This window comes from Canis lupus, chromosome 7 (genome assembly GCF_011100685.1).
Source record: "Canis lupus familiaris isolate Mischka breed German Shepherd chromosome 7, alternate assembly UU_Cfam_GSD_1.0, whole genome shotgun sequence".
In the NCBI taxonomy this organism is placed as follows: domain Eukaryota; kingdom Metazoa; phylum Chordata; class Mammalia; order Carnivora; family Canidae; genus Canis; species Canis lupus.
In genome coordinates, this window is record NC_049228.1 from 14,975,939 (window position 1) to 14,997,874 (window position 21,936).

The 21,936-nt window shown below is 44.4% G+C and overlaps 1 protein-coding gene and 1 long non-coding RNA gene across 14 annotated transcripts in view; one reads left to right on the forward strand and one right to left on the reverse strand.

Moving 5' to 3' along the window:
• Positions 1–21,936, forward strand: part of CACNA1E (calcium voltage-gated channel subunit alpha1 E) — a 382,029-nt gene that overhangs the window by 213,423 nt on the left and 146,670 nt on the right. For all 13 annotated transcript variants that reach the window (XR_005361978.1, XM_038542200.1, XM_038542209.1 and 10 more), the window contains exon 8: positions 20,001–20,104. Coding sequence is in view for 12 of the 13 variants with exons in the window: in XM_038542200.1 (XP_038398128.1) it covers positions 20,001–20,104 (104 nt within the window). In the remaining variant the exon portion in view is untranslated. The remainder of the gene's footprint in view (positions 1–20,000; positions 20,105–21,936) is intronic.
• The window catches only part of LOC111096638, a 48,179-nt gene that overhangs the window by 5,931 nt on the left and 20,312 nt on the right, over positions 1–21,936 (reverse strand). Inside the window, exon 2 of the long non-coding RNA XR_005361979.1 lies at positions 11,615–11,722. This is a non-coding gene — a long non-coding RNA (uncharacterized LOC111096638). The remainder of the gene's footprint in view (positions 1–11,614; positions 11,723–21,936) is intronic.

Genomic DNA, 21,936 nt, shown 5'->3' on the forward strand with positions numbered 1-21,936 from the left:
AGCTGTAGCTTAAGAGTAACATATATAGATGATTCCATCTAAAAAAAATAGCAAGACACTATATGTAAGTTTGAATGTGCATAGATGGGGATCGGTGGGAGAAGCATCCACATCAGGCTATAAACACTTATGTAAACACAGCAGGATGAGAGTGGAGGTGAGGGGAGACTAAACTCTTTCTTCCCACATTTTTGTAGTGTATCAATTATTCCTCACACACATTGCTTTTGCAATTTAAAACTTCACAGGTAAAGCAGACATCAGCGCATCAAAATTGAGAACTGATCAGGACAGCTTTGTTGCTACTGTTGAGCAAACCAGCTAGAAAACAGTTACACAATATCAAGTAAGGTGAACTCCCTGTTGCCTCACCATCCCACAGCACAAAGTAGTAAAATCGACACTACCCTCTATACCTGTTTTAGCTTCTCTACTATTAGATTCTAACATTTATTCATTCATCCATTTCTTACATTTGTTAGACTTTATTTTTTTAAAGATTTATTTATTTATTTATTTATTTATTTGAGAGGGGGCACAAGGGCAGAAGGAGGGGGAGAGAGAGTCTTAAGCAGACTCCCCACTGAGCAAGGAGCCTGGTGCGGGCTCAATGCCAGGACCCTGAAAACATGACCTGAGCCAAAATTAAGAGTTGGATGCTTAACTAACTGCACCACCCAGGTACCCCTCTTTTTTTACTTTTATTATTTTATTTAAAAAACAAATTATTTCTTGAGACTCCTGAGTGGCTCGGCAATTGAGCGTCTGCCTCTGGCTCAGGGAGTGATCCTGGGATCCCGGATCCAGTCCCACATCAGGCTCCTTGCAGGGAGCCTGCTTCTCCCTCTGCCCATGTCTCTGCCTCTCTCTCTGTCTCTCATGAATAAATAAATAAAATCTTTTAAAAAAATATTTCTTTGTTAGAGAAGGAGGAGGGGGAGAGTCTTAAGCAGACTCCCTGCTGAGTGCAAAGCCACTTTAGTTAAAATTTGAATAAATATGTAAATAAATGAATATATGTGTATATGTATGTATATCTCTCTATTTTAGTAGGGAGGGAGGGAGGGAGGAAGATTGCCTACTATGTGCTAGGCTTTCTGCCTGTACTGGCTTTGAGCCCCACACACCTTCGGCAGTAGTAGTGTTCTTTTCTAATTCTGACCTAATTCTTCCTAGGCCAGATGGGCCAGCACCTACTGGAATTGCCCTCAGGTAGCTGGAAGGCCTGACTAGAAGGAGCTTGGTTTTTGTCACCCTTAGCTGGGTGTTGCTCCTTGGAGGCCTACTCTCCAAGAACAAGCCAGCGGAGCCTGACTCTGCACAATAGGGACATTTCCATGGGCTCGGTGCCCATGGTGGCAGGGTGCCAGCCAGGTGCACAGTTTTGGGTTAATTAGGTGATTATGGCGGTCCTGCAGCCTGGCTGTGTGCTAATAAGCCTGGGCTGACATGGGAGGCCTCAGGCTGCAAATGGACTTCTCTCTAAGGAGCTCGAATATTTCAGGTTCCAGGATGACTTTTTTTTTTTCTTAATTTAAATTCAATTTGCCAGCATACAATATAACACCCAGTGTTCCTCTCATCATGTGCCTGTCACCCATCCCCATCCCCCCACCCACCTACCTCCCCTCTAGCAACCCTTTCCTAAAGTTAGGAGTCTCTTGGGGTTTGTCTTCCTCTAATTTTTCCCCATTCAGTTTCCCTCCTTCCCTTAGGGTCCCTTTCACTATTTCTTACATTCCACATATGAGTAAAACCATATGATAATTGTCTTTGTCTGATTGACTTATTTCACTCGGCATCATACCCTCCAGTTCTCCAGTTCTACCAGGATTCCTTTTCTTTTGGGAAAGTTTTGTAGGACTGCTTAGACCCTCAGAACCTATCCTCCCCTCCCTGAATGTCCTATTTTGGGGATATCCTTTCTTATGCCTTCAGTCATTGCACTTTCTGATCTCCCTGACTGGATGTTAGGCTGACCAAGACCAGGGGTATTCTCTAGACATTTGTTCCCTCCAGCACAGTGTTTTGGGTCTCATTGGTGCTCAGGAAGCTGATAGATGCCTGAAGTGCTGGAGGACCTAGGGCATGCCTGGGGCTGTGTTCCCAGAGGCAGGGGCTGGTTGGAAGAGACCAGATGAGGATGGTGAGGATGGACCCCTTGGCCCAGGAACTCCCACCATCCTGTCAGCTAGATGATGCTCCTCAGAGGGAAGTGAATCCCAGAGCAGGTGAGAAGCCAGATCCTCTGCTTTGAAGGACCATGCCAAAAACTCCCCTCTTAAAATGCCTACTTCATCCCCACTCACTGCAAGCTGAAAGGAGAGAGTTGAGGAACCTTACATTGCCCACCTTTTGTGATTCCTGGTAGCTCTGGCTGGGCCCCCAGGAGAAAACACCTGACCCACACCCCCTTTCGCCGGGCCCCTTGTCTGACTCCACAAGCCCAGGGAGAGTGTATCCCGAGTGCAGTCAGGGGCTTTCTTTGTCACCTTGGCAGGAGCTGGGGCAGAGAGACAGTTCTGCTGGGATCAGCTGTCCTCCAACGAGTATATGCCTCAGGGGGATACCGGAGGATCAGGTCCACAACACCCATCTTTACAGATATGAGCTTGGTTTAATATTTAACTTTTAAAGAGCCGATGGTAATAGTCTGTATCATCCACTCCCTGCTTGATTTGTGTGGCCCATTTTTACAGTTATTCTTCCAGAGGGACTTCATTTATAAAGTTCCTTGCTGCTGAGACTGAGTGCCACCATTGTGAGCCATGTGTGTCAATATTGTGGAAATGAAATTTGTACCTTCTGGACCCATGCAGGTTGATTTGATTCTGGGGTGAATAGAAATATAGCTGTAGAAGTCAAATATGTTCCTAAAGGATCTGCTGTCTTCAGGGTGCTTGGAGGAAAGGTGAAGACATTCAAGACACAGTCCTTCTCCTCAAAAAACATTCAGTCCAGCCAACAATTTTATAAAGCTTCCAGGAGTTGCATATACATTGTCACTGTGTTTTGAGTTTGAAGGCTACAATGATAATCCTATTACCGATTACTCTTTATTGAGCGCTGTCTAAGATATAGATATTATCTTAGATCGAGGTCCCTGGAAGCCATTTCTGCACCAGAGAATTGCAGGCATAATTTTTATTGAATACCCTTTTGGAGGGGATCCCTGGGTGGCTCAGCGGTTTGGTGCCTGCCTTTGGCCCAGGGCATGATCCTGGAGTCCCGGGATCGAGTCCCAGTCGGGCTCCCTGCATGGAGCCTGCTTCTCCCTCTGCCTGTGTCTCTGCCTCTCTCTCTCTCTCTCTCTCTCTGTGTGTATCTCTCATAAATGACAAGATCTTAAAAAAAAAAAAAAAAAAAAAAGAATGTACTTTGGGGAAGCCAGGAGGTCAGAGTTCAACAGAGGAGGGACTGACCCACACCCGCAGAGCAAGCCAGGCATGTGTGGTTCAAGGGCAGTCCCAGTGCTGGGTGCAGCTGTGAGCTGCCTCAGGCAGAAGTTCCTAGCAGCAGGGGATGGGAGTGTGTCCTCTCTGGGAAAAAGAACACAGTATCCACGTGCAGAATAGGGAGTGTTTTAACTACATTATTTCCAATCCATGCAATTTAAAGGTGAGCCAATGAAGGGCAAAAAAGTGAGTGACTTACCTAAGATTGGGCAGCTAATATCATGATGGACTGTTTTTTTTTTTTTTTTAATTTTTTTTTTATTTATTTATGATAGTTACAGAGAGAGAGAGAGAGGCAGAGACACAGGCAGAGGGAGAAGCAGGCTCCATGCACCGGGAGCCCGATGTGGGATTCGATCCCGGGTCTCCAGGATCGCGCCCTGGGCCAAAGGCAGGCGCCAAACCGCTGCGCCACCCAGGGATCCCTCATGATGGACTGTTAACTATCAGACTGTACTTCTTATTTCTGCAAATTGCACTGTTCCATGATAGGTATTATCATCTCCATTATACAAATTGATAAATTGAGGCACTGAACATTTAAATAATTTGCCCATTGTCACACAACTAATAAGAGATGAGGCCACTGTTTTCTCATTATCCTATAATGTCTCACAGAGGTAACCTGCCCAGTGAAAGACATCCCATTCTGGCTGGAATAGACATCACAGCCCTCGGGTTATGTATGGACCACTGCTTCTTTCCCCTCTCCTTTATTGTAAACGGAATCATGTCCTTTGTTGCAGAAAAATGAGTATGGTATTTGAAGTCAGGCAGACATGGGTTTGAATCCTGGCTCTTTGTTTTACTATTTGTCTGAGTTTGGTTTTGTCCTCCATGAAATGGGGGTAATAATGACAACTTCATCAGACTTTTGAAGGTTAAATCAGATGTGAGAAATCTCTCAGCACATTCTTCCCCATCTTCCCTGCCCCCTAGAAGGGGTTCAGGCTGCACATTCTTCCCCATCTTCCCTGCCCCCTAGAAGGGGTTCAGGCTGCACAAAGATTTTCTGAGGGCAGATTCCTTTAACATAGTAGTGGCTTATTGATTTATCTTTTTGACATTTACTTTCTTCTATCACACAGAGAGAAAGCGAGGCTAAGTCTTCCACACAGTTTGCTCAGAATTCTAATGCTACCCATTTGTCTAATCATAAAAGTTCTTCTTGGAAACAAACATAGCAACAGCAATTATATCTTACTTTTAATGTCTAATTGGCTTTAAGCTCGCTTTTACTAAGTTATTTCCATCGAATGCACGGAGCATTGTGCGTTTGGCTTATCTCAGTGTCCTCTTCCCGCAGCCTCCATCTTGCCTTAGGGAAGCCAGTTTGTGGGTGCCCTGGAAGCCTCAGCCATTCCCAGTAAAGAGCTGGGACAAGCTCATGAGCCTGCCGTTCCTCCTAATCCCTCTGTTCTCCGCCAGAGTCTGTGGCCTTGAGTCTTCAGGTGCATTATGCTGATATGCCCTTTCCGCATTTGGTCTCCTCTCCCGGCTTCTGGACAAATCCCTGCCTCCTCTCTTAGCCCTGCTTCATTGTCCTCTGCTTCCAACCCTGGAGCTCGATGGGCTCCCTTCCTTTCCTCTTAAGTCACTCCTCTTTTTCACAGTGTCCCACAGGGCAGCCGAGCCATCCGCCTGAGCCAGGCTGTGTTAGACTGTGAGCCTAAAGCAAATCAAGCGCCTCTACGTTGCGTTGTCTTCCGCCCTTACAAAGAAGTAGCCTTTGCAGGAGCCAGCTGGGAACCAGAGCTGATGTGGGGTGCTTTGTCCTTAAGCTTTTCCCTCACGGCATCTCTCCAACTCAAGCTCAGATCCTTCTGCAGGGCTCAGGCCTCAGCGTAGGTGTGTCTATGCCTGGCCATCCTGGGGGTGGGGTACAAGGGAGAGACGCTGTACCCGTTGCTATGGCAGCACCTAGCTTAGAGCATGAACCCCTTTCATTCCTAGGAGATTTCAAGGTGAATCAGTCTCTCCTCCTCACCCACTCCCTTCATGCTCTCTCTCCATCTCTCCCCACACCCTTCTGTCATCTTTCCTCCCCCTTACTCAACCTCAGGCTTTCTCCTTCCTCATACTTCTCTCCTTTTTACTTCTGGATACCTCAGCAACTGAGGCTACACATGGCTGACTTCTTTTTTTAATCTTCCTAGACCAGTGTTTCTCAAATGTTAGCAGGAGTCTCCTGAAGAGCTCGCTAGAACACAGTTGCTGAGCGTTGAGCTTCATTCCCAGAGTTCTGATTTGAAGATCTTCGTAGGGACCCAAGAACATGCATTTCCCATAAGGCCCCTCAAAATACTAATGCTGTGGAGTCAGGAGCCCCCCTGTGAGAACCATTGCTCTAGACTATGTTTGCCCAGGTTGAACTAGTTATGGCTGGAATATTCCCCCTGTGTTTTGTTTCTAAATGATTTGGTTAGCTCAGTCATCCATTCATACATGTTTATTGAGCACCTACCTATTCAGGGAACTGTGGCCGTTACTCTCTATACAAAGAAACACAAAACCTTGTCCTCCAAGAATTCACAGATTTGTATGGGGGAAAGACAAGTAAATAACTATTATATGGTGTGATAAATATTGTAATAACCCACAAATAATGAAAAAGTTTTGGAAGTAGGCACCAATCTCCTTGCACAAGGGAAGTAAAATATTTAGATGAGATGAATACAAATTGATTCATTCATATAAAGTGATTCTTTCTTTTTTCCCCCCCTCTTTTCCAAGGGTTAAAGGAAGGGAGCTGAGGCTAACCTATTTAAATAGCATTAACATCTAATGTTTGTGGAACATTTCCTCTGTTTCAGTAACTGTACCAAGTACAGAATGTATTGATGAAAACTTCTGGGGTCAGACCGCTAGCTGTAGCCTGGTCACTTATACTCTGTGCAACCTCAGATGGGTTACTCAACTATTCTGTACCTCAGTTTCCTCACTGGGGGGAAAAAAGTCTATTGTTATTAGCATCCACTTCAAAAGATTTTTTTAGAAGATTGAAGGTGCCAGTGTGGGCAAAAGGAACATAGTACTTGCAATAAGATGTTGCCTCTTATTATCCATATTTTGTAACCTCATGCTGAGCATCAGACAATCTGCCTGGGAAATTTGTACCCTCCAGACTAAATAAATCACCAGGATTTAGCCAAGAGAATGATTTGCAGGTAGGTCTGAATGTGGGGGTTGCAAGATCCCCTGAGCAAGCCTGGGGCACCAGCCAGGGGAAGCAACCCTAGCTGGGCAATCAGGGAATCACTTCATCCAGATGGGGCAGAAGAAAGGCCTTGAAGGATGACTAGGATTTTGACCAAAGTACCTTTTCTCTCCCTCTCTCTCTCTCTCTCTCTCTCTCTCTCTTCTCCTTCTCCCTCTCTCCTCCTTTCCTTTCCCTTTCCCTTTTCCCTTTCCTTTCCTTTTCTTTCCTTTTTCCTTATTCTCCTTCCTTCCTTCCTTCCTTCCTTCCTTCCTTCCTTCCTTCCTTCCTTCCTTCCTTCCTTCCTTCCTTCCTTCCTTCCTTCCTTCCTTCCTTCCTTCCTTCTTTTTTGGAGATGATGAAGGGGAATTGTCGAGATTGAGGTTTAAAAGCAATCCCAGCAGAGAGAATACCTCTACTCCACAAAGTTTAAGAGGGAAGACCCTCAAACTAGGATCTAGAATTTGAAACTTAGCTTTGCCATTGAGAGGGCCGGGTCCACTTTCCCTGAGAGATGCTTTACCCCCTACCATGTTCGTGCCCAAATGCTATGTGCCTGGTGCTGTCAGCATTAGCTGGGTGTGTCCTCCAGAGAGGCTGCACTTTCTATTGCGTCCTCTGAAGCCAAGTCCTCTCCCCTCTTAGATACCCTCTCCAGTCCTGAGAGACCTGGTTATCTGTTGGTATTCCAAGATCAGGGAGTATTCCCCTAATCTTTGGGACCCTCCAGGAACTGTAGTCTCCATTCATGCTGAGTGTCCAGTCTGAATTTTCTATCTCCCTCAGACCCAAGTTTATAGCTGAAACTGTAACTGGATGGGAAGGCAGAGTCTTAGCAGTTTTGTTTTAATTCTTTCCTGAGCTCATCAGAATTAAGAGTGAGACAGCCTGTTTTCTTCCAGAGAGGATAAGAGGATGAAGTCTTTCCTGGAAGATACACCTGGGAAGGGCTTATTAAGTGATAATCCCTGATAAACTCCCTCAAATTATCCACTCACTCTGCCCTTTTAGCAATGAAAGAGACTTCTAGGCATTTAATTAACTCTTTGAGAAATTTTCTTCTCATCTTTTCTTTTCTCCATTCTGCTTGCCTTGGATTTAATCAGAGCCATGCATTCAGCTTATTAACTTATTCATTTATTTATTCATTCAACAAACACTTGCTTCATACCTACTGAGAGATAATTTGGGTTCTGGGGCAGATGCCTAGACAAATGAGATCTATTCCTTGCTCTTAAGGGATATCAAGCTTTGCAGAGGAGAATGATATATGAGCAAGCACTGATTACAGTCCACAGTTAGATAGTATGACAGCATTAAGTGGAGGGAGTGATGGGAATGCTCGACTCTGGGAAGGTTTCCCTGGCAGAGATAACACTTAACCAGGGTATGTGCAGAGGCTTGCCAGGTGGAAAAAATGGAGAGGGTTTCTAAGCACCATAGAGAACATGAGCAAAAGCAGAGAGATAGGAAAGAACATGAAATAGAGGGAATTACAAGAAGCAGGGCATGGTCATGTGGCTTGGTAGGTAGAGGCAGCAGCCATGGGGTGAACTGGAATGGTTAGGCTGGAATTGGTCTTGGGAGGGGACTTAGCAAGGGCAGCCATCGGAGGTTTTTAAGCAGAGGAGAGACAGTAAGATATGTTGGTTAGAAAGAACACCTTTCTCCTGCTCTGAAGACTGAAGCCAACTGCGTGGCTGAGAATCACTTGTCCTACTTTACAAGGTCACCCTGGCAACGGAGTGGCGGTTGCCTACTAACCAGGGAACTAGCTGTGACAGTCTTGCAACCATATCAAGTGTCTGAGGCCCAAAAGAAACCCCTGAGCTAAGGGAAACATATCAAAGGAGTTGAAACAATAGAACACTTGGATAGGATGAAGACATGCAGTTGGTCGGAAACTATTTCCTCTACTGGCATTGCTGTTGTAAATACCTGCATCCTAACTCTGATCTCAAGTCTGTTCCAGATTAAAACAACATTGTTATTTTTATTGCCCACCCCCAAGGCAAGAAGCAACACAGCATAATGTTTTGAGAAGAGGCCAAACAAGGGTTTGGATATTGGTTCTACAATATATCGACTGAAGCACCTTCAGCAAATCCCTTAGCCTTTCTAAGCTGGGATTTTGTTGCTATTGTTTGTTTTTAATGTGCAAATTTAAGATGGCACCTCCCTTGCACATGGTTGTGAAGATTAGAGTTAATGTATATTATGTACCTAGCTCAGTATCCAACAGAGTAGATGCTTAACATGTGGAAGCCATGATTATTTTTCCTCCTCAGTTACACTGGAGTGTGAGGATATAAGTCATAGGAAAGTATTTAGATGAGGATGTTTTAATCAGATCCTCTTCATATTTCCAGAAATAGGTCTTCCTGGGTCCATGTTGGATCTGCCCTTCAATAGCTTATATACACATTCTTGTATTAGTCACCTATCGTCATTAATCTTAGGACATTCCATCCTACTGAACAGCAAAGAAAGTTCTGCAAAGAATGATGAAAGCAAAAAGTGATTCTTTCCAGTGACTGCTAGATTAGGGAAACAGTGAACATTATTGTTTTATTGTCCATATTCTATTTCAACCTTATTATATCCCAAAGCCAATGGGAATGCTCAATTGCAATGAACTTTGTGTATCTTAGGGGAAAGGGGCAAAACAAGTAGAATTTCTAGCAGCAGAGTGAACCAGACAGTAAAAAATCAAGAGATGAGAAAAGAGAAGGGTTTGGGGGGTGGTAGACTTGGAACCTGAGAATGAGAGTCCAGAAAGAGAGGAGAAGCAAAGTGAGGAATATGGTCTGAGTGGGAAGGGCTCTCACATCTGTTGTCTGATGTAGGCACCTACTCAAGTGAGGAATTCCCTCCTCAATGTCCCTAACAGATGGTAATCTTGCACAGCTATTCCCATTTTTTTTCACATCATGGCACACATAGAAAATAATATTTGTATAACACTGGGGTAAATGGATAAGGCTGCTTATAAGTAAAGGTGACCAACCTGGGGACTCTGACAGCTGAGTAGAACAATACCCTGAGTACACCTGTAATACAGTGTGCTTTAAGAAACTTGAATCCAGAGGGACCAGAGTGGAGAACCTTACCCATATACTCTCAGGACAGGACCTCAGATGATAAGTAGGCACAAAGGACTGCATATTTCTTTATTATAGTCACTAATATCAAGAAAAATTTACTGAGCATGTTTTCCAGAGCTATATCTTGGATTCTGAAGATGCAAAGACTTAAATGCCATGGTTTCTTGCTTTCATGCTGTTCTTACTAGGCAGTAGGAGTGCTTCCTATGGCCACAAAATAAATGAAAGTGGCCTGGGGCTTCTTCAGGGATCCAACTGAGCCTACCAGCCTTGCATAGTGTTTTACACACAATCATTAATTAAAATAGGAATGTTCAATGATAAATCAGTTCACCTGCTTAGAAGCCATTGTGGAGGAAAATGAAAGCCAAGAAAAATGATTACTTGAAGCCGTTTTTTTCTTCAATGTCTCCTCTTATGTGCTGTGCTAAATATTTGTTAGCTAAGTGTACTTGCTACATTTCAACAGAAACACCATTTTATTACAGGTGGTGTATTTATTTCCAGAGAAGGAAACTTCTATTGGCCTGTGAAGCAAAAGAATGCTAGTGGTGGTATAGTCTCCCATTAGTCAATGACATTATGAGAATCTCTTGTTTGAAGAATAATATCCTAGGCATTAGCAGAGTGAACAGAGAAATAAAAGATACAGTTCTGTTTTTGAGAAACATTTAACCCTAACGGGAAGGTAGAATCAAGTATGTGAAAGAAACAGAATATATTTTTTAAAAAGTCTGTAAATAAGTACAAATAAAAACTCAAGTGCAGCACTTAATATTCTCTTTTCTATTATAGGTATTTCTACTCATGAGTTAGCCTTCGTTATGATACCAAGGCTTGTGAGGACTGTTTTCCATTCTCATTCATCTTGTGCAGAGTACACTCTCAAAAGTGTTGAATGAATATACTACTATGGGGTGTGCCTAAGTGCGGAGGGAATTCTGGAGTGAAGTACAGTGATGTGCTTAGGGGAAGCCTGTAGAGGTTGAGCAGTGTTTTAAACTCATGGTTTGGCAGAGGGAGGGGAAAGGAGAGGGGAGAAGGAAGAGCTCATAGGGAGTGAGCAAATCCAAATGAACACTGAGGCCACCATTCAGGGTCTTCCATGACCTGTCCTTCCAAACTTCTGCCAAGAACAATGCTTTGTGGCCTCATCATTCTCACCCCTTTCTTTCTCCTTGGACCCTCTTCCTCCATTGATTGGCCAATCTAAATTCTCCTCCTACTTTGAGTCCAGGAAGCCTTCCATGATCTCACTCCTTTCTTCATTAAATCAGGTAAGAGTATTCATAGGTCTGAACTCCATGCTCTTAATGTTCAGAAAAAGTGAGAGACAGCATCAAAAATGTCTTCAACCTGATGTAGCTTCCATATGAGGTCATGAGACTAGACTAATTATATACAAAGTAACTAGAGGGCACAGGGCCATGTGTACCTAGCTTTAGTACTGAACCAAGTGGTGTAGAAGTACTGTGTGGAGTGAACTGGGGGCTCTAAGTCCTGGGTCCCAGTTCTATTTCTGTAGCCAACTGGTTGGAGTCACCTGGCTTTGATCCTCAGTTCTTCACCTATGAAGTGAGGGGTTTGTGCAAGATGCTGTGAGTCCTATCTCTGTAATCTGCAAGATAATAAAGATTTGAGTACTTACACGGAACGGAAAGTCGTGATTGGCTAGCTGGAGGGGACAGGGGACCAATGGAAGAGCAATAAATAAGGATAGCTAGAAGGATTGATCCCTAAGGAGATCAGCTAGTGACTGGTGGAAGACCTGTTTTCATATCATCAGCACAGTCTTTCTGGAATGCAATGAACCCTCCACAAAGCTCTCCCAGTGTACAGGGTCTATCAGCCTCATGTACCTTTTGTTCCTGAGCCTCAAAGGAACAGTCTTCTGAGACTCGGTCCTCTTTCATTTGCTGGTTCCTGAATTTCTTGAAAAAGTACATCAAGTCTCTCATCAGTAAGGCCTGTAGAACGGGTGAAGGGGTGATGTGTTTTAGCTAATCATCACAGGAGGCATCCTCTTTAATTTCCTCTTTCAGTTACCTACTTTGGCCAGCTTGCATAGGTTGCGGTCAGAATAACACACTCACCTGCTCCCAGAGCAAAGCAGCATCCCAGCCCAGATGGCCTAGCCTAGGGGGTCAGCTGCCTCTGTCCTGGCTTCTCAGTGGCTCTGAAGATGTCTGCCTGCCTAGCACCTTGGGTCGCAGTGCAGGAGGATCTCTCTTTCTCTCTCTCTCTCTCTCTCTCCCTCTCCCTCTCCCTCTCCCTCTCCTTCTTGTTTTTCCCCCGATAGTCTTTGTCTTCTCTCATTATTAAAAACAAACAAAAGTTACTGCAGGAAAAGTTCTAAAGTATAGAAAAGGATGAAAAGAATGAAAAGTCTGTCATTTCTCCCTGCCCCATAACATTTTTCACTATTTTGACCAAAAGAGGATTTTCTATTAAAATTTGTTCATTAACCCTGAACTATTTAAATAAACTGTTTGATTTTATTTGGGGACAACTTAAAACCTCTTATTATAGAAATGTTCAAACACCTGCAAAACTAGAGAGGAGAGAATATTGAGCCCCTGTGCAATGCAGCCCCAGCTTTGGTAGATGTAAGCACTTACCTTCTTTAAATGACCTGTTCTCTCCATGTTGCGCTTCTGGGCCAGAGCTCAGAAGTGGGGGGGGCGACACGATAAGCATCAGGATAAATTATAAGGATTTAACCAAAGAGATTTAAGGGATAACAGGGCCCTGAGCCATGTGGGTTTTAAGGCCCTTGCTTCTATGGACACAGACAGTCAGGGCTGCCTTCCTGGCACCGCTCACCCTCTCTCGGGGTGATGGTGTTCATTTGAGTCCTCTTCCCATAAGTGCAGAGGGATTTTCAACTGATGCATCAGTGCCTGTCTGCTCAGTGCCAGTGGTGATCACCACCCATGTCCAGGACGGGGCCATACTTGCCTGTGATCCTGAGCAGAGCTGCCTGGCTTGCAGCTCATCCTATCCCTGGTCTCCTGGGCGTCCTACTGCTGCCTGTGAACTAGGCTGAGGTTGCTGGTTTTTTCTGGCTTTCTTTGCCAAACCTGTTCTGCAGTTTTCCCTGCTGGCAGGTATGTGTGTGTGTGTGTGTGTGTGTGTGTGTGTGTGTACTGCTGGCCATCAAATCTGGGGGGTTTGGAACAGCCAGAAAGTATACAGAGTCTTGACTATTTGTAACGGGGCCTTTAGCTAAGCCAGCTGCTGCCTTTGGAGCTTGTTTGTATGGGGATACTTGCAGTGTTGATTAAATATGCTCAGGGAGCTGAGACATAATCAGATGCTTTGCCTTCAGGACTGACAGGTTCAGCCTCCTTGCTGGGTGGCAGCAGGTGGTTGTGTTTTACTTGGAACTCCCTCTGTCCTCACTCTTTCCACCTGCTCCTCCACCCTTCTTTCTTGCCTGTGGGGTGGGAGAGGGAGAAAAACTATTCTTACTTTCTGGCTGCCAGGTCCTAGTGTTGGCTTTCCTATTTATTTTTGCTTTCCCCCCAGAAGGTGGTAATAGTATGGATAAGATTGCCTTTTTAAAGACCTGGGAGTAAATGTGATATGGAGAGTCAAGAGTTAGGAAGCAGTTGACCATTTATGGTTCTAAAATGTGACTGTAGGTCACCTTGCTTATTTGGGCCTCAGCTTCCTCTTCCACCAAATGATGGATCGGATAGTATGTTCTCATACTCTTCCAAGACCAGGGATGGAGTTCCTGGTATGCAGGAAACCAGGTTGGATAGTCCATATGCCTTTAACTGCCCAATGGCTGTAGGGCAGGCTGTACCTGGTATCCTTTTTCTAAAATGTGAGCATGGTCAGAGGGGTATAAATGGCTCTGCACCTAGAAATATCCAACTCTGTGACTCAGGGGTTGGGTGCTGCTGCTTTGTAAGGTTGGGCAAAGCCCTGATAAGAAAGATGTATAATGCTTTCAGTCAGAGTCCCTGTCAACAGACTTTGGGACAGATTCTTGTGGCAATGATTTATCAAGGGACCGTTTTCCAGAGAAAACTGTAAGGATATGAGCGAAGCAGGAGAAGTCAGGGAAAAACATGAGATGTGGTTTCAAAAATTTCAACCTCAGCCTGATCCCACAGGCAGCTCCAGAGTGTGAACTGCAACACAGGGTGGTTCCACCCAGAGAAGGGGCTGGGCCACTGATACCCTTACATCAGTTCATTATTGGTTATAGGTCATCGCCACTCCAGGGGCATGCATAAACTCCCAAGTGAGGCAGGTCTCTCAGCCAGGGCATACTTCAGAGAAGGGCCCAGGTGTGAGCCCTTAGCTGCTAACACGCATAGCTGCTGGGGGATGGACATACCTGTTGGAGGATGCAGTAAAGGATTCCTGATGGGAATCTCACCAACATCCGGGTTGGTGAGAGCCAGAGTGGAGCTGGTTAGGAACTGAGTGGGAGAGGGCTATTCTGAATGTAAAAGCCTGAGTGCAGTTCAGTCCTGAGCAAAGTGGGATCATGGATGGCTCAGCATATGCAAGGAAATGTTCAGAAGTGACTGTCCAATTAGGCCGACATAACTGATGATGATAGAAGTCAGGAAAATGTTATATTTGAGGAGGAAAAGGAGGTGGTGCCTAGGACAGGACAGGAGGGAAGCTCCGGGTTATCTGGATGCTGTTCATACGGCTTGGTACACTTTGAAATGAATCCATCAAGGGATGCCCAATTTTGTACATCAGTTCATTGATTTTGTCAATATAACATCCACATAGGAACATGGGGGCTGCTATTACAAAGCAGTGGGAGTTCGTTCTGAGAGGTCATCCCTGACTCCTATTTTTCTTCTCATATGTCCCCCACTTCATGGCACTCCTTAATTTTCACTTTTTTCTCCTTTTTGTTTCTCCTTCATAATGAACCTTTTCTCTGCTTTTCTGGCCTCTGCCGTCTCAGCCAAGGTAGTGTCTTAGACGTCATGGGATTCTTTTCCCTGAAAGCCTCAGCCAAATCCTTTCCTGACCACCTGGACCAGATCGGATGCCCCTTGGCATCCCTGCTGCAGCGTGACCCCTTCACAGCACACGGCATAAGGGCATATGTGCGTGTGTGTGCTGATCTGTTTCATGCAGGTCCCCCATTAGGCTGTGTTTCACAAGGGCCAGGACCCGAGGCTGAATGTGATCCACAAATCTGTTGAACAAAATATGGCATTTCAGCTTGGAAACATGAATTCCAGGTCCCTCAGGGTGGAAGAGGAGCTGTCACCCTCCGGTGCTGGAATGCAGCAGAATCAAGGAGGGGCCATTAGCTGGGGGACACCTGGTGTGCCGCCTTTAGGAAACGTGGTATTTGCTGGAGTTGGCCTTTGGCTTCTGTCTCTCTCCTTCCCCATGCTTGTCCTCCCTGAACTTTCTCTTCCTGGGGTGGTTAGCAGAGGTCTTGGACGGATGCTTTTGCTGAGATGGATGGCTGGTCTTTTTGGCAGTCTAGGGTGGTGGTTGCAACCATGTCTTGACCTGAGTGAGATCAGTTGGTGATTCCGAAGAACTCTTCTTGGGACAGAGCCTCTCAGCCTGTGGTTCTCAACTAGAAATTGCTTTTACCCCCCAGGACTTTTGACAATTCCAGAAACACTTTTGGTTGTTACAGGTGGGGGAGTGCTACTGGCATCTAGTGAGTAGAAGCTAGGGATCCTGCAAATGCACCACACTGGACAGAATTATCCAGGGTTACCCTATGACAAAGAATTATCCAGCCCAAGATGCTAATAGTGCCCTGGCTGAGAAACCCTGCTATAGGCCAGCCCAGGCTTGCCCGCAGAGGCTGTCTCCAGCCTGGGAAGCAGGTGTGTCCGAGATAGCCTTTTTTCCTGAAAGAACCCTAGAATCAGTATCCTCCTTTTCCCCTGTCCCAGCTCATTTAGCTTTCTTGGTCAGATTTGCTCTGTGCAAGGTATATACATAGAAGAGGCCCTTTGTCATTTTTTACAGAGCCCCATGGAACCTTGTTAGAAACCTAATAGATATAGCTTCAGTCCAGAAGAATCATAAGACCCCCCCCCCACCTTCATCTTTCTGTCTCCATCCTCATCTTTCTCTTCAATCCTGTTCCTCCCACCCCACCTTCTACCATTTCCCCCAGTCCTCCAGAGATTAATGTGATAATTGCCATGTGTGCCTGTTTACGCAGGGAGTGGGTGCATTCACCACCCCCAGCCAGGCAGGTTCCCAAAGGAACACATTTCACGGTGTCAGGACTGGTACCTGCTGAGCACTCCCTGTGCAGGTGGGCTGCCACCCCCGACTGCTTTCTCTGTCATTACCCCCATCATGCACACGTGTATGTGTGTGTCACTCAGGGAATCAGCAAGTGAGAGAGATGGAGAGCAGCCAGCCTGCCAGTCGAGGGGCCTGGCTGGGTTGGGTGGAAGGATAATCAGTGCCTTAACTAAGAGGATGTTGCCCCGGAGGAAAACACTCTTCTGTGTAATGGCTGACAACGAGTAGGTGTTCCATGAGTGGTGGGGCATGAAGACGCTGGCACGGCTTGCAGACCCATCTCTGAAGGGAGGAGCCTGGTTTATACTTAGTTGCTCCACAGCAGCCATCTGGGTAGGGGAGGTTCCATTGTGAGACTCAGGGGCCAGAATCCAGCAGAACATGTTCTAAAGACTGTGGGTCTCTTCCCCCGGGATCTTGCTCAGAGCCCTCAGCGTGGCTGCCCTCTAATCCTGAAGGAATTGTTGCTGGGGAAAGTAGAGTGTGATGGTCCCACATGCAGCTTGTCAGAGTCACAGAAGCAGAAGGGTTTGGAGAAAGCAGCAGAGAATGTCTCCTCCTCACCTCGGTATTCCTCCTCTCTTCCCCCTCCTGCTGTGACACAGACACATGGACACCTGAGAGAAAACACAGTCACAACTCTGAGGTCACCCTGGCAACTGTCCTTGGTGGTCCTGACTCCCACCTCCCATGGTTTCAGGGCACTTGCTCACTTGAGACTTGTCGATTACTTTCTTCTCTTTTAGTCTCAAAAGACACTTTAGTAGTCGTCTCTCCTACACTGGACAATTTTAAGGTTTTCCTAATGATGAGTCAGAAGGAGATTGAAGTTCTAATTAGCATCAGAAAGCACCTTGCCATTTTGGAGGAGAAAATTTGAAGCCCTTTGCCCACTTCCTGCTGAGGTATGTCCCCTTGTCCTACTGGATTTGTCACTGATCCATTGACAGGCTTGTGAGGTGAGGGTGAGGCCTCCTGGTAGGGAAAGATAGGAGGAGAAGAACCAGGAGGGAGAGGAGAAAGGTGTAGAGAGGGTGTGGCAAGTCTATTAAAAGGTTTGTGAATAATCTGAGAGAGCTGTCAAGCTGCCTCCTCCAAAGGAACCTTTAAGCCATCAGCTATCTGTAATCACCGGCAGGGCATGGTGCCTCTGGCCGTGGTGTCCTCCCGGTCTTTCTTCTTCTCTTCCCCTTCCTCCTCTTTTTCTCATCAAACAGGGCCTAGTACCATACTGGATGACATTTTTTCTTAAAAAAAAAAAAAAAAACAATTCAGACAAAGCTGGAGGGGAATATCAGAATGAAAAATTGTGGGGTGGGGGGTTTACATTTTAAGTACAGGAATCCTCTTATTCAAATTGTGGCCTGTTGATTAGTTGAGTCAAATATTATGTGTGCCAATCACTTCATTAGGTACCAGGTAGAGAAATGAACAGACAGTTAAGGTTCTTGCCTTAAGGTGTGTTAAACCAAAGTCAAAGCATTTGCACAACACATGGATAAGAAGATGCTGTCTGTCATTGTTTTTTTCTGGAAGAATTGGGAAGTGTGTTCCAGACGTTAGGCCCATGAGGAGAGTCCTTTTATCCCTGCATTTCATAGGCTGTATTTCCTCATATGTTAATAGATTTGCTTCAAAACAGGGAGTTTCATAATCAAGGAAGTATATGAAATGATATTAAAGTTAATAATGTTTCTTTCATGAGTCTTCTCACAGGCTATGGGGAAAATTTAATCTGTTGTGTTTCCTCAGTTTCTTTGGTTACAGAAGCTTATTTTCCACGGAACACATTAACATCTTACAGATGACTAGCAATGAGAAGAACACTATTTGGGAAATGCTTTTCACTCTACAGCATCTCTGGCAAATCATCCCCCAACTGAAATTGCTCTAGCCATCCTCAAACTGTAGCTCAGTCACTTCTGGGACCAAAGATACCTTCACGGCACAATTTCATCATTCCTATCGCTGGCACCAGCTAAGGTGTATTGCAGCTGAGCCCTGATCTGGGTGCTGGGACCAGACTCCGTCCTTGCTCCCAAAGAATACTTGGTGGGGAGGGGGCACTGGCTAAGGCATATAGTAGATGAAACTTGTCAGTCTGGTGCACCACTGGTGAGCTGTCCAAGCTAACCAGTCTTTACAAAATGTTGCCTTTGTAATCATGAATAAAGATAGAGCTATTTATACATGGGTCATATAATCCATCCTTAAGCTTACAGGGAGGACCATGTCTTAACTGTCTCAGAAAAAAATCGTTTCCTAAGTTCATTAAAATCCCTTGAGGCTGGCCTTCCAACATCTGTTCTTCTGCATCTTCTTTCTGATAATCAAGAGACGTTTTCTCTGAGGTCTGGTCCGCATCTTCTCTGCTTGCATTTAATTGTGACCAGACCTGGTTGAATGAAAGAGTTAGATCTTACACGCTGAAACTGGCAGATCCCCACATTCGTCCCATCCAGTTCAGAAGGTGTTTTTAACTTCTGTTCTGCTTCATTTGCAATCATCTGTCTCTGAACTGTGTGGGGGCAAAACAAAAGGCACAGGTTTGGTGAAAGAGGTTGCCTTAAAAGCTATTTTTAATGGAAGAATCTACTATGCAGTGATAGCTTTTGTGATCAGTGGGGAGCTGTATTCTGTGGCCTGACATAGTTGAATAGGAGGCAGAAAGAAAATTAAATAATTTTGAGAGAAAAGATAGAATGTCCTAGAAGTCCACAGGAAGCATAAGGACAATGAATCAAAATATGTTTGCAAAGTTTAGTAATGAGAGGGAAAAAAAGGTAAATCACAGGGACAGAGAAGCACTTTGCCATAGAAATTCTGAGTTTAGATCTTAATGTTACTGATTTAGCCCGTGAATTTTAGGCATGGCATTTGGGTTTGATGGCCTTGTTTCTCCAGTGAATTGAAAATAAAATACCTCTTAACTGTTTCTTTTCTTTTTTTTTTTTTACCTCTTAACTGTTTCAAATGAGAATTAAAGTTTGCGTGTGAGGGGCCAGTGTGGGGATGAGGAGATTTCAAAGCCCTGCATGTACAAAATGCAGTTCAAGGAGACTATTTAGAAAGATTTGGGGTTGACTATTGGGAGAGAGAGTCAAGGTGAAGTTTAGTTGAGAGGCTCAAATGTTAGAGAAGACTTTTCAAAATGCTCCCAAACTGTTTCTACGTCCTAATTAGACATCCTGCTAAGAGTTGCTGCTTTTGCTAAGCCAAGTGGTGTAATCTGCCCCAACCCCCCACCATTTAAGGGCCTTGCATCTCACTTGTAGTATAAGAATCCAGAATATGGATTTCCAAGCACTTTTCACTTCATTGTGTGTTAGCATTAGAGAGAGTAAAAAGGATCACTCTTTAGATTTATTCCTTGTTCTGTCCAGAGCCTTGCTGGGGCCAAATCTGAGCCAGCTCTATACTATTGGACTATAATGGAAGAAAGAAAGCCAGAGCCAAGGATCAAGGGCTGAGCAAAATGTGGACAATGCTAATGTCTCCCCAGCAGTCCTGTCAAGGTTTTTTTGTTTTGTTTTGTTTTGTTTTCCTGTCAAGGTTTTTGTCAGCATCTATGGAATAGAGTGATGGACACAGATTGCCTCTGACTTTTTGAAAATTTGTCCAATTTCGACTGCAGAAGCTTGAAACTGACATCGCCAAACACTATAAAACCAGTAATTGTTTGCATGATCTTGGAAGAGTACTTGACCTCTCTAGACTCCATTATCTCAGCTGTTAGGTGAGGGTGTTAGACTATTCCTACTAAGGATGTTGTGTGAGGCTCATGCAGTGTTCTTTACTATGTACATGTGGAATATGAGTTAATCCACAGTAACACTAAATTGAGAATGAAGTAGGCAGTGTTTAATTGTATTGCCCTGTGTTGTTATTTCACCCTATATGTGAGGTTTCAGGGTTGGAGGCCTTCTTCTGGCAGATGGTTTTGGTAAAATATTAAGGAACCATTTTTCTGTTTTTCAGACCAATGATGCCTTAGGAGCCACCTGGAACTGGCTGTACTTCATCCCCCTCATCATCATTGGATCCTTCTTTGTTCTCAACCTAGTTCTGGGAGTGCTTTCCGGGTAAGCCAGATGTTCCTCTGTCCTCTGAACTTCTTTCCAACTGTAAACTCATGCTCCTGACTACCCACCAATTCATTCATTTAATATTCATTTAGGAGGCATCTATTGCACAGCCCCAGTATGCCAAGTCCTATTTGAGATGCTGTGTATGCAGTAGTGAATATTGTTCTAATCATGTTTATTTTTTGTAGGAGTGAAAAAATATTTCAACCATGTAGAGCATTGAACATGATATATAGTGAGAGTTCATTTATCCATACATCCTCTCATTCAGTCATTTAACAATCATAGCCTGTCTTTGTCAAACACTGTGCTGGTTGTAAGAATATAAAGTTAAATAAAATGTAGTCTTTACCCTCAAAGATGATTATTCTATCATGTATTGAATATCCAATCCCATATTTGTAGCTTGGATTAGTGTACATCAGGCAGCAAGTACTCTGTGTCCTGTGCCATGGTAACCATTGCAGAGAGCATACAAAGTCTAAGGCATGGTCCCTGTACTTCAGAAAATTATATTTTGGGGGGCACCTGGGTGGCCCAATTGGTTAAGTGTCTGACTCTTGATTTCAGGTCAGGTCATGATCTCAGGGTCATGAAATCAAGCCCCGCATTGGGCTCCATGCTCAGCATGGAGTCTGCTTGGGATTCTCTCTCCCTCTCCCTCCCCACCCACTCTTCTCTCTCTCTCTCTCTCTCTCTCTCTCTCTCTCTCAAATAAATAAATAAATAAAATATTTTAAAAAAAGAAAATTGTGTTTTATAGACAAGATAACACAAACACTTGACACAGGGAGTGGGAGTCTTACTGACTAATATAAGATATAGATCATCTATATAGTCTGAAGTTATCAGGAATCACTTCATGAAGGATTGAAGTTTTGCTTGGGTGTATGTATAATATGTAATAAGATAAAATATATGTGAATGAGCATTCCAGGAAGGAGAGCACCACACCATAAGCAAAATTGAAGAAATGGGATTAATCTTGCAATGAGAAAAGATTGTTGTGCAACCTAACCTATCTAGAGCAAAAATTTTACTTTGGGAAAAGAAAAGTATAGAATAGGGCTACAGCAGGGGTCCACTTTAGATAATCTTAAATTTTTCTAAGCAAAACAGAACCTAATTTCTTCTTTGAGTAGCATAAGTTCTTCAAGTGCAAATTAGATGGTAGTGCTTCTGTTTCAACTTAGCAGATTGAACCAAGTTCATCATGTCTTGAAACTCTACTAACAGAGTAAATAAATTTTCAGAAGGGCACAATGACAGAACAGGAGAGGAAATGATAACAGATGAGAGATGTCAACCAAAGTTTTGAAGGCAGAGAGTAAATGGTAGCTGATCTAATTGTGCGAAAGTTGAGATTTAATTGCCTTTGGTGAGGAGTGACAATAAAAAGGCGAGATGATTGTCCTTCAGGACCTTCCACAGTCCTGGAAAGGCTTGGGAATTCAAGGCCACAGGTACGTCTGAGAGATGAGGTATGGGTGGCGCTAAAAACAAGAGGATTGTCAGAAGTCCTTGTAAGGAACACTTAGATGCCCTCTGCCCGACACCCTAGATCTCTACCCCCAAACTCTTCTGACAGGTATCTGCCCCACCCAGCCCCTCACTCCAGCCAAAGTCAGAAGACTTCCTCAGTAGAGGCTGAATCAGAAACTTGCAATGGTAACATCAGGTGCTTTTGAGAGTAGGGTTGATATGTTGCAGTGAAAGTTCACAAACTGTACATGTAGCCACATCTCCTCTTGATTCCCAGAAGTGGATCAATCTGGTAAGGGTTAGAATTACTCTGTGGGGAAACTGTCCATCTTAAGAGAAGAATTTTA